Here is an 11,304-nt window from a genome sequence, read left to right on the forward strand (position 1 = left end):
TTTTAATTAGGTTTTTAATCTATGAGCATTTTTATGTAGTTTTTAAATATTTAGTTTAAGTTTTAGTTAATTTCTCAGACCTAGCATATCATTTTGGCGTAAACCAAAGCAAAGTTTAATGCTTGCTCAATGTTAGTTAAAGTTGCTTAAGCCCTACTATTTTTAATAACCCATAATAACCCAACATTATAACCTCGCCTCTTTTTGAAATCTCCTCTAGACACACCCCTTACTGCTGATTGGCGGCAGTGTGTTTTCAGACAGTCAAATAAGCTCCATCACTCTGTGGTATTTCCCAGGGGCCTGTTTCTGTAAGGAGGTTTAAACAACTCGGAGTTTAAACTTGAACTCTGAGTTGATTTACCGAGAGATTAAAAACTCAGAGTTTTCGGTTTCAGAACAGCTGATCTGAGTTGGGTCAATCAACTTTGAGTAGACCAACTCAGAGTTAAGCGCGCACACTGTGACTATAAAAAGGCATTATCTATGGAGCGCAGATATTACGAGTCACCATGGAAAAATCTGAAAAAAAGAGATCAGCATTTTTTTCTCCAGTGGAACTTGATGTGCTCATGCAAGCCTATGGCAAATATGAGCATATATTTAAAAAAAAAAGCAACACCACTGCATCGGCGAAACAGAGACAGTTAGCGTGGGAAAACATAGCTGCTCAAGTTAATGCGTAAGTTTACATTTAAAATATTTAAAGTATTTGATTATTTTAGCATTTTAAGTACATTGAAGTTTTATTTGAAAACGAAGGTAATTTTGCAGCTATTTATTTGAAGCAGGTGTTATTGCATTACATTACATTAAATAGGCTACTGCATAGTTTCTACAACAATTTTTTACAAAACAAAAATGCATAAGCCTATAACTTTAACTCACTGTTCAGTACAATTTTTTTATTTAATGTTCCGACTTTTACATGCGTTGACCAGTTTAAGATAAACTTTTTAAAATTGACATTTAAAAGTGTGTGTCTGTCTTTTTTTATGAATCGAGAGATAAAGGTTGATATGACATTTAGAATGTAAGCAGTATTAAAAAATAGTTTTTAGAACAAGTAATAATCTCATTAATGTAGTTACAGCACATGTCCCTGTCAAAGGTCAGTTTATTTAAGCTAATTATATATTATAATTTTTGTATTTTTATTTTTGCTATAATATGAAAGGTAAAAATTAAAACTATGGTATTAAATCTAATTGTAATTTTCATGTAGGTGCAATCCTGCAGGCATTAAAAGAACATGGCAGCAGCTGAAAATGAAATATAAAAACATAATTCAATCAGGTAAGGTTTGATAATGTCATAATTTTTTTTAAAAAAATGAAATTTATCATGTAAATGCCAATAAATGTGTAATGGTATTTATGCAGTGCTTTTTTTATTTTTATTTTTTATTGGACGTCTCTTCAGCCAACAGAAAGAAGGCAGAGGCTCGCAAGACAGGAGGAGGCCCTGCACCACAACCCCTTACTAATGCTGAGGAGATGGCCCTGAGTCAGAACACTGGAAGGCCAGTGGCTGAGGGAATACCAACAGGGTGTTCTTCAGAGCCTGTTACTCCCCAGGACACAAGTGCCTACATACAATGTAAGAGGGCTACACACACACACACACAGATATAAATATATATATATATATATATATATATATATATATATATATATATATATATATATATATATATATATATATATATATATATATATATATATATATAAATTAATTAATTTACTTTCATTTTTGCATTGGTCTCAATAGATTGTGATGGCAATATCTGCCTTTTGGAGCCTACTTTCTTAACAAATCCCCAGGCAGTTGTAAGTATCCTAATTTCTTGTGTATTGAGTAGGCTAAGTAATAGTATAAAGTGTGCTCAACCAAATGCTCATTTGCTCAGGATGAAGTGGATGATGACACCATTTCTGCTCATACAGAGAGGCCTATAGAGGTAATTTTATGTCTGTAGGCATCAAACAATCTGTACAATCAACTCCTTACATTTTTGTGTTCAGTAAGCTATGTAAGTATCTCTAAGTATAAACATATTCTTGTCTTCCCCATCACCACCTTCCAGAGTGAGGAACAACAGGAAGAGGAGGTGGAGGAGGAGGGTCCATCTACTTCTTCTGCACACATGAACACAGTTCAGTGATGTACAGTAAATGCCAGAGCTTAATTCAATGGAAGTCATGTACAACATAACGTAACCCTAAACTACTGTGTTTTCAGTTACCAGTAAAGCAGTTATATAGGCTGCATCTGCTAAAACAAATTGAAAAAACGAATAAAGAAATTATATACTTGGATCGGCAGATCCTAAAGAGCGATTTGGAAATCGAGATCCTGAAACACAAGCTACAGGTAAGGTGTATATTGTTTTTTAGTGGATTATGAAAAAGTTTGAAAAGAATACAGAAATTTAACAGTTGCTTTTTAATTTGTAGGAAATAAAGAAGACTAAATAAATTGTTGTGACTTGTTGATTTATTTCTTTATTTTTTATTTTTGTGGTGGCTGATTTAATCAGAGAATGAATTGTGACATATAAGGTCTCGGACCACCCTTCCATCCTGGAAATCTGCAGGGTGGATGGGGTCTTCCTCTGGAGCTTGTATGTGTAGGGCAGGATGTGGTTCCCCTCTAAAAATGGCAATATTATGGAGAACTACACATGCCACAATAATGTCGCAGGCCCTCTCAGGGGTGACCCTGAGGTGACGTAGGCACTGGAAACGTGCTTTCAACAGGCCTATAGTCATTTCCACCCTGCCTCTAGTTTTGCAGTGTGCCACATTGAAGCGCTGCTGTGGCCCTTGCTCAGGTTCTGGGTAAGGGGTTAGCAGTGTAGGCTGGCATGGGTAACCCCTATCCCCCAGCAGAAAGCCATCAATCTCCCCTGTAAAAAAAAAAAAAGACACATTGGTTTAGTGCTGCATTAAAATGCCCAAGTGTGTAGTTCATACATTAACTTACCACTTTGCAGTCTGTTGCTTAGGGTACACTCACGATATATCCGTGAGTCATGAACAGAGCCAGGCCACTTGGCTTCAACATTAGTGATAATATGTGCAGCATCACATATAATCTTCACAGTGGAAAGAATAAGATATGAGATATAGTATTGCTATGTGTTGTTTAAACAATTTAAACTGCATAACTCAACGTACCTGCACATTAATACTGTGGATTGACTTCCTGTTAACATAGTCTGACTCATTTTCAGTTGGTGCAATGATAGGTATATGTGAGCCGTCAATGCATCCAACCACATTGGGGAATCCTAAAGGTAATTTTAAATATTACAATACTTTCAGAGGTCACAGCAAAATGTTATTAACTAATTCTAATAAATAAATATATATATATATATATATATATATATATATATATATATAAAATAAATAAATATATATATATATATATAAATATATATATATATATATATATATATATATATATATATAAATATATATATATATATATATATATATATATATATAAATAATATATATATATATATATATATATATATATATATATATATATATATATATATATATCCATATATTTAATATATATATACATATATATATATATATATATATATATATATATATATATATATATATATATATATATATATATATATATATATATATATATATATATATATTTCATATTAAATACATTTCAACCAGCTTGAATGCTACAAACCAGCAATTCTGTAAAATTCCTCCTTGATGACTCCCAGGGGTTTGTGGCCAGGAAACACTACAAAAATGTGCAGAAAGCGTTTCAGAGCAAGGCACACTTTCCGTACAGCTCTGCATACAGTAGCCTTACTAATATGCTCCGCATCCCCGATATTGTACAGAAAGCTTCCATTAGCAAAGAAACGTAAAGCTGCACATAGTATCTGCTCGGATGTAAGAGCACGGCCACGATGGGTGACGTTAGTGATGTAAGGACGGATTAGATTATGGATATATGTAATTGATTGCAACGAAAAACGGTACCGCTCAAACAAAAATGTATGTGGAAAAGACAAAAAATCCACTCTGGGTCTCAAAACCCTTGCTCGACGTAAATGTAATTCTCTTCGAATTAATACAGCCTCCTCATCTACGGGATCTTCCAAAAAAGGACAGGCCATTGTTCTTTGTGTGACTGAAATGAAGGTAATGAACGACTAAAGCTAAGGCAAAAAATACCGCTTCGTCTTTAAAAAAGGGGAGGAGACCGACAGAAACTCAGAGTTTAGAGAATAAAACCTGCTCCGGACCAGGTTAGATTCACAGAGTAAGTTACCACAGTAACTGACTCTGAGTTAAAGTTACCTTTCTTTCAGAAACAGGCTTGACTTACCCTGATTTCTCGAGTTTAACAAACCTGCCATTTTGAAACGGAAAACCCAGAGTTTCTCTCATTTCAGGGTTAAAATACTCTGAGTTTTCAGTTAACCTCCTTTCTGAAACAGGCCCCAGATCTTCCGCTACATGTGCTTATTTTCATTCATTTATTTATTTGGGGCAAATTGTTATTTTGTTCGGTTAGTTTTTTTTTCATTAACACTTTCAAATTTTATACACAGTGAATTTTAATTTTTGCTGAATGTGATGTTCTTGACGTAGTTTTAGTTTCAGTTTTAGTTCACGAAAATAACCTTTACTGACATCAGTTCAGAGGAAGTGAAACTAACATGATGAGCAGGACAAAACACGTCTAAAACGATCGATCTGTATAAAAATAGCCGTTTAAACACACACCTGATACTGACAGGTAAGTGACAGTACAATATGTAACAGAATGTGATTTATTCATTCATGTGTGTATGTATTAATGTGTGCATGTATGCGTAAATATATGTTTTTATGTGTGTGTTTATGTATGTATGTGTGTGTGTGTATATATATATATATATATATATATATATATATATATATATATATATATATATATATATATATAATGCAATATTGGGGTCAACGCGGTGGCTCAGTGGTTAGCATTGTGGCCTCACAGGAAAAAGGTTGCTGGTTCGAGTCCGGATTGTGTCAGTTGGCATTTCTTTGTGGAGTTTGCATTTTCCACAGTCCAAACACATGCGCTATGGGGGGATTGATTAACTAAATTGGCCATAGTGTATGTGTGTGTGAGTAAATGTGTGTATGGGTGTTTCCCAGTACTTTGTTGCGGCTGGAAGGGCGTCCGCTGTGTAAAGCATATGCTGGATAAGTTGATGGTTCATTCCACTGTGGTGAGCCCTGATGAATAAAAGGACTAAGCCGAAGGAAAATGAATGATTGATTGAACATTTAAATGTAATAGCCTAATAATAATAGTAATAATAATATAATTATTATTAATCATAACTTATTTGTTAACAATATGAAAGTATTAGAAAATGTTGCATTTTAATCTGTTTAATTAATCTTACAGAACTTATTTAATCGAAGCAGTTTTCTGTCAAACAACGTCCAGTTTATAGTAAATCTTTTCCTTTAAACATTTCCCCTGTTTTTCTTGAAATTCTTCTGTTGTTTATTTATTTATTTGTTTATTTTTATGGTGTGTGCATCGTTTAATTTATTTATTTATTTCTGCCGAAAGAAAATGTAATATTTTGCAATATCAATACAATTTCACCAGATGACTTAAACATCTGAAATATGTGGAATAGTGTCAGGAAATAATTAATAATTTTAAATATATTGGGTGATTCTGTAGGGTGATGCATCTGTATAAAATGCAATAAACAGTTTACAAGCACAGCTAAATGCATTAAAGCAAAAATACAAATGAAATAAACAGTGTTTTATAGTCCTCCGAGGAATCTAACAGCATTCAGGTATGCAGTAATTAAATAATTAAATGTAAAATAACACTGAAGAGTCTATGCTGTAATAATAATTCAATAAAATAACATTTTATTAAAGTTAAAAACTGTATAATGTCTGATAAAAATCCTCATGAAACCACAGTAACCTCGAAAACACATGCAAATAATAAACTATAATCCAGATTCAACGTTGCAAATCCTGTGATGTGTCTATTGCGAATGATCACACAATGCTAAAACAATATATTGTGCAGCACTAATGTATTTATGCATGCGTTCATTTATTTAAATCATTTTCCTTCGGCTTACTCCCTTTATTCGTCAGGGGTTGCCACAGCGGAATGAACCACCAACTATTCCAACATACGTTTTACACAGCGGATGCCCTTCCAGCTGCAACCCAGTACTGGGAAACACCCATAAACACTCATTCACACTGAATTCTTTCTATAGCGCATGTGTTTGGAATGTGGTGGAATCCAGAGCACCCGGAGGAAACCCACACCAACACGGGGAGAACATGCAAACTCCACACAGAAATGCCAACTGATTCGAACCAGCGACCTTCTTGCTGTGAGGGCACAGTGCTAACCACCATGTCACTCCATTTATGCATGTTTTGATTTCTCTTAACAGATATGTCTTCCTCCGGTAGTCCGCTCTCAGTGGAGCTCTCAGTGTGTCTGGATGTGTTCACTGATCCGGTCAGCGCTCCATGTGGACACAACCTTTCCAAAAACAGCCAGATCTGTCAATACACTAAAGAAACACTCAAACAAATCCCTGATCTGAAGATCAACACCGCACTGAGAGAGATCTCAGATCGCTATAAACTGAAGAGTCCTGATGAGGGAGCTGTAGTTGCGTGTGATCTGTGTGAGGACAGAACAGCAGTGAAGTCATGTCTGGTGTGTCAGAGCTCTTACTGTGAAACTCACCTGCAGCCTCATTTAAAGGTGACGGGATTAAAGAAACACAAGCTGATGCATCCTGTGAGTAATCTGGAGGACTACATCTGCCAGACACACCAGAGACCGCTGGAGCTCTTCTGCAGAGATGATCACATGTCTGTGTGTCTCCATTGTGCTGTGACAGACCATAAAACCCACAACACTGTTCTCCTGGAGGATGAGAATCAAAAGATGAAGGTAATCAAATCTGCTTTTAAATAGTTCATATAAAGTGGAATCAGTTGTCCATGACAGTGTGAAATAAAAGAGCTCGCATAACAAGTCTGCTGTTCTCTGTCTATAGGCTCAGCTGATGGAGACACAGAGAGATCTGCAGAAGAGGATCCAAGACAGATTTAAGGAGATTCAGGATATCGAACAATCAGCACAAGCCAGAAGAGTGAGTTTAACATGTTTGTTTTTCATTTGGTTGCCGCTCTGATGCTCTCCCAGCTGCAACCCTGTACTGGGAAACACCCATACACACTCATTCACACACCTATACACTACGGCCAATTCAGTTCATCAATTCCATGTGTTTCTGTGAGGGAAACCGGAGCACACTGAGGAACCCCGCACCAACTTGGAGAGAACATGCAAACTCCACACAGAAATGCTAACTGACCCAGCCGGGACTCGAACCAGAGACTTTCTTACTGTGAGGCCACAGTGCTAACCACTGAGCCACTGTGAATCAATATATGACATAAGAAATAATATATAGACCTATAAAATGAGTCAGTAAAAACAACAATTGAGAAAGCACAGGCAGCTTATTACAATACAGCATTTTGCACTGTAATTTACAACACCAGTACAAACAGTATATCACTTCAAACTATTACAAATGTCTATAAAAGTCTCTTTTTTAAAAGGAAAATTTAGGAAAAGGTCAAGGTTTCACAATGCAATTCAAAAGCATGAATAAATGGGGAACAAATATGGAAAACTACTGATTTATGGATATTTTTTACAGTGTATTGTAGAGTTGACCTGTGCATTACATTGTATTACCAGTAGGTGGCGAGTCGCTAATAAAGTTTAAAGCAGGGGTGTCCAAATGCGTGTCCTGCTGAGTTCAGCTCCAACTTGCTTCAACACACCTGCCTATAAGTTTCTAGTATACCTGTAAGAGCTTGATTAGCTGGTTCAAGTGTGTTAATTAGGGTTGGAGCTAAACTCTCCAGGACTAAGTTTGGACACCACTGGCTTAAAGGATTATTCAACCAAAAAATTATTTTTTACTCATTATTTACTCTAAAAATAATACTCTAAAAAATAAAATACTTAAGTATTTTCAGATCTTTATGAGTGTCTTTCTTCAGTTGAACACAAAAGAAGATATTTTGAAGAATGCTGAAAACCTGTAACCATTGACTTACATGGTAGGAAAAACAAATGCTATGGAAGTCAATAGTTACAGGTTTTCATCGTGTTTTCTAAAAATGTTCTTTTTAAAAGAGTAAAGGATGAATAAATGATCACATAATTTTAATTTAGGTGAACAATCCCTTTAAATGACCCATTGATTAATTCTGGAACGATTCTCCATATGTTTGTTATGTTAGTTCCCTGCTGAAAAATCCCGCTTAAACCAGCCTAGGCTGGTTGGCTGGTTTTAGCTGGTCGACCAGGCTGGTTTTAGAGGGGTTTTGGCCACTTCCAGGCTGGTTTCCAGACATTTCCAGCCTGGTCTTAGCTGGTCAGGCTGGAAAATGACCAGCTAAATCCAGCTAAAACCAGCTTGACCAGCCTGGTTTAAGCTGGACATAGCTGGTTTTGGCTGGGCTCCCAGCCTGGCTTGGCTGGTCAAGCTGGATTTAGCTGGTCATCTCCCAGCCTGACCAGCTAAACCAGGCTGGAAATGGCTGGAAACCAGCCTGGAAATGGCTAAAACCCCTTTTAAACCAGCCTGGTCGACCAGTTAAAACCAGCCAACCAGCCTAGGCTGGTTTAAGCTGATTTTTTCAGTAGGGAGTGCTGTGATGATTGTTAAATTACAGGAATTGCTGTATGAAAGTGAATTATTGCAGTTTCTACAGCACGGTTAGTCTAAATATTAAATATCAGCTATAATTATTTAACAATCACAGTAAAAAACAATATTTCAATCAGTAAGACACATGATTTGTGGATTCATTAAGTGCAAAGCTCTCTAAAACAGTGCTGGATGAGTTATAGTAACACTGATTCTCATCTCAGAGAGTTTACACTGACCTGCTGAAACTGATGGAGGATCAGCAGAGAGCAGCAGAGGAACAGGATTCAGAGCGGATGTCAGCGCTGGAGCAGGAGATCTCTGAGCTGGAGAGCAGAAACACTGAGCTGGAGCAGCTCTCACACACTGAAGATCATCTACACCTCATACAGGTCACTCCACACATCTCTGAGCATCACCATCATGCACAATCACACTATAACACACATCTATCCTCTCTCTGCAGATTCACTCTTCACTCAGCAGCTTCAGAAACACCAGGAGCAGGTCTGAGATCAGCTGGAAGACTCACGAGACTCTGAAGAGAGCTCTGATTAAACTGAAGGAGTCCATAGATGAGAAACTCGAGCAAACTGGTGCGTCAATATCAACTAAAGTTCAATATCAAAAGTCCTCAGCCAAGTTTTGCTAACTGTGCTATTGTGCTGAGAATGCTTAGGGTCCCAAAAAACATGGTATGGTTAGTTCATGGTTGATTTTGGTACCACTCACAACTTCAGACAGTGGAAACTGAATTAATTGTGCGCTGTTTAATAAAAATAAGCTATATATCCACACATTTCCTGATGTTTTCTTGTCATTATTAGTCTCTGCAGATCTGAAGTGGATGCAGCAGTATGCAGGTACAGCGTGTCTCTAGTTAACATTCATATAGTCTCATTACTACTGATTAAACACTGACTTAAAAATCGATGTGTTTTCCCAGTGGACGTGACTCTGGATCCTCATACAGCTCATCCTGAACTCCTCCTGTCTGATGATGGAAAGCAAGTGAGCTGTGGAGGCATTTGGCAGAAACTACCCAACAAACTAGAGAGATTCAATAGATATCTATCTGTTCTGGGAAGGGAGGGATTCTCCTCGGGGAGGTTTTATTTTGAGGTGCTGGTGAAGGGAAAGACGGACTGGACTTTAGGGGTGGCCAGAGAATCGGTTGACAGAAAAGGAGACATCAGAGTGAGTCCTGAAACTGGAAGCTGGACTGTGGCTCTGATTAATGGGAATGAACTGAGCGCTCGTGCTGATCCTCCAGTCCTTCTGTCTCTGAGAGTGACTCCGCAGCGGGTCGGTGTGTTTGTGGATTATGAGGAAGGTTTGGTCTGCTTTAATGATGTGGAGTCCAGCTCTCATATCTACTCTTACACTGATCAGTGTTTCAATGCAAAACTCCATCCATGTTTTAGTCCAGGGTTTAATTGTGAAGGTAAAAACTCAACCCCACTGATCATCACTCATCTCAGTTACAATCACTGAAAATAAGCCTCTTTTTTTGAATGTTCAGGTATTTGTTTCAGGCATTTATTGGGTAATTTTCACTGAATCTGAATAATGTCTGCTCTGTTTACAGTAATTGCAACATCTTAATAAAGATGGTTGTGTTGGGCGATTAGGGTTTAATTAAATAATAATTATTAATACACTTGAATATTCACAGATTAACCAAAAAGTTCCTTTGTTTTATTCTATAATGGTCTGGTTACATTTCTTTAAACATTTCAAATAAAAAAACATTGTCATTTTTCTCCAGATAAGCTCTAAATGACAATATAGTTTTTTTGTTTTAGTAAAATAATTAATATTTTATCTTTTTTATTTGAATTATTCTTGATTTTATTCAACTACTGATGACATTTCTTCTCAATTTAAAATAACAATGCATAAAACAAAAATAATGTGTCATATTTGTAAGGGTTTTGGGTTGCCATTTGTGCATGCGTTTTCTTCCATATGTTTACTCATGCTACATGCATATTTAGTTTGTCCCCATTTTGTCCTTGTTGATTGTTCCAGTGACGTTCTCCGCCTACCCCGATACTTATAGTGTATCTAATTCCCTTGTTTCAGTTATTGTTGATTGATGAATGTGTGCTTCAGTTGTTTCGCTAGTTTCTCCCCTTGTCTGCTATGCTCTGTTTTGCTGGATATAATAAACACTTTTTAACTGTATATGCATTATCTTGCCTGTGCTATCTTAAATCTGACAGAATCAGCGCTTACCAGCTTTCTTTAAAATACCTTATTTGTGTTGAACAGAATAAAATTTAATTTTTTAAACACCATTTTAAGAACAAAATGATCATCCTCTTTAAGCTACATTTTTTTTTCAATAGTCTACAGAACAAACCATCATTATACAATAACTTGCCTAATTACCCTAACCTGCCTAGTCAACCTAATTAACCCCTAATTAACCTAGTTAAGCCTTTAAATGTCACTTTAAGCTGTATAGAAGTGTCTTAAAGAATATCTAGTCTAATATTATTTACTGTCATCATGGCAGAGAT

General features: G+C 36.3%; 2 protein-coding genes across 5 annotated transcripts; both read left to right on the forward strand.

Annotated features, from left to right (window-relative positions):
* Positions 1 to 242: 242 nt before the first annotated feature.
* Positions 243 to 2,912, forward strand: LOC148679756 (uncharacterized). 2 transcript variants are annotated; one of them, XM_088651456.1, is made up of 6 exons: positions 243 to 1,296; positions 1,423 to 1,599; positions 1,771 to 1,829; positions 1,910 to 1,960; positions 2,087 to 2,155; positions 2,242 to 2,523. In XM_088651456.1, the coding sequence occupies exons 1-6, from the start codon at positions 1,269 to 1,271 to the stop codon at positions 2,404 to 2,406; spliced, it is 549 nt and encodes a 182-aa protein (XP_088507582.1). In that variant the 5' UTR covers positions 243 to 1,268; the 3' UTR covers positions 2,407 to 2,523. The 2 variants fall into 2 exon arrangements, with proteins under 2 accessions (XP_088507582.1, XP_088507583.1); XM_088651457.1 differs by having other exon boundaries at positions 2,087 to 2,912.
* On the forward strand, positions 243 to 10,966 carry btr29 (bloodthirsty-related gene family, member 29). 3 transcript variants are annotated; one of them, XM_088651416.1, is made up of 8 exons: positions 243 to 301; positions 4,497 to 4,791; positions 6,488 to 6,999; positions 7,106 to 7,201; positions 9,004 to 9,171; positions 9,246 to 9,375; positions 9,607 to 9,642; positions 9,726 to 10,966. In XM_088651416.1, the coding sequence occupies exons 3-8, from the start codon at positions 6,490 to 6,492 to the stop codon at positions 10,271 to 10,273; spliced, it is 1,488 nt and encodes a 495-aa protein (XP_088507542.1). In that variant the 5' UTR covers positions 243 to 301; positions 4,497 to 4,791; positions 6,488 to 6,489; the 3' UTR covers positions 10,274 to 10,966.
* Positions 10,967 to 11,304: the final 338 nt, after the last annotated feature.

This window comes from Danio rerio, chromosome 19 (assembly GCF_052040795.2).
Source record: "Danio rerio strain M-AB ecotype USA chromosome 19, GRCz13ab, whole genome shotgun sequence".
NCBI classification, from domain to species: Eukaryota; Metazoa; Chordata; class Actinopteri; order Cypriniformes; family Danionidae; genus Danio; species Danio rerio.

Excerpts from the sequence above, each read along its gene's own strand:
- LOC148679756 (XM_088651456.1), top strand. The coding sequence starts at position 1,269 with ATGAAATATAAAAACATAATTCAATCAG. Across the intron at positions 1,600-1,770 it reads CACAAGTGCCTACATACAAT|ATTGTGATGGCAATATCTGC; the intron begins GTAAGAGGGCTA and ends TGGTCTCAATAG. Across the intron at positions 1,830-1,909 it reads TAACAAATCCCCAGGCAGTT|GATGAAGTGGATGATGACAC; the intron begins GTAAGTATCCTA and ends TCATTTGCTCAG.
- btr29 (XM_088651416.1), top strand. The coding sequence starts at position 6,490 with ATGTCTTCCTCCGGTAGTCCGCTCTCAGTGGAGCTCTCAGTGTGTCTG. Across the intron at positions 7,202-9,003 it reads AATCAGCACAAGCCAGAAGA|AGAGTTTACACTGACCTGCT; the intron begins GTGAGTTTAACA and ends TTCTCATCTCAG. Across the intron at positions 9,172-9,245 it reads ATCATCTACACCTCATACAG|ATTCACTCTTCACTCAGCAG; the intron begins GTCACTCCACAC and ends CTCTCTCTGCAG.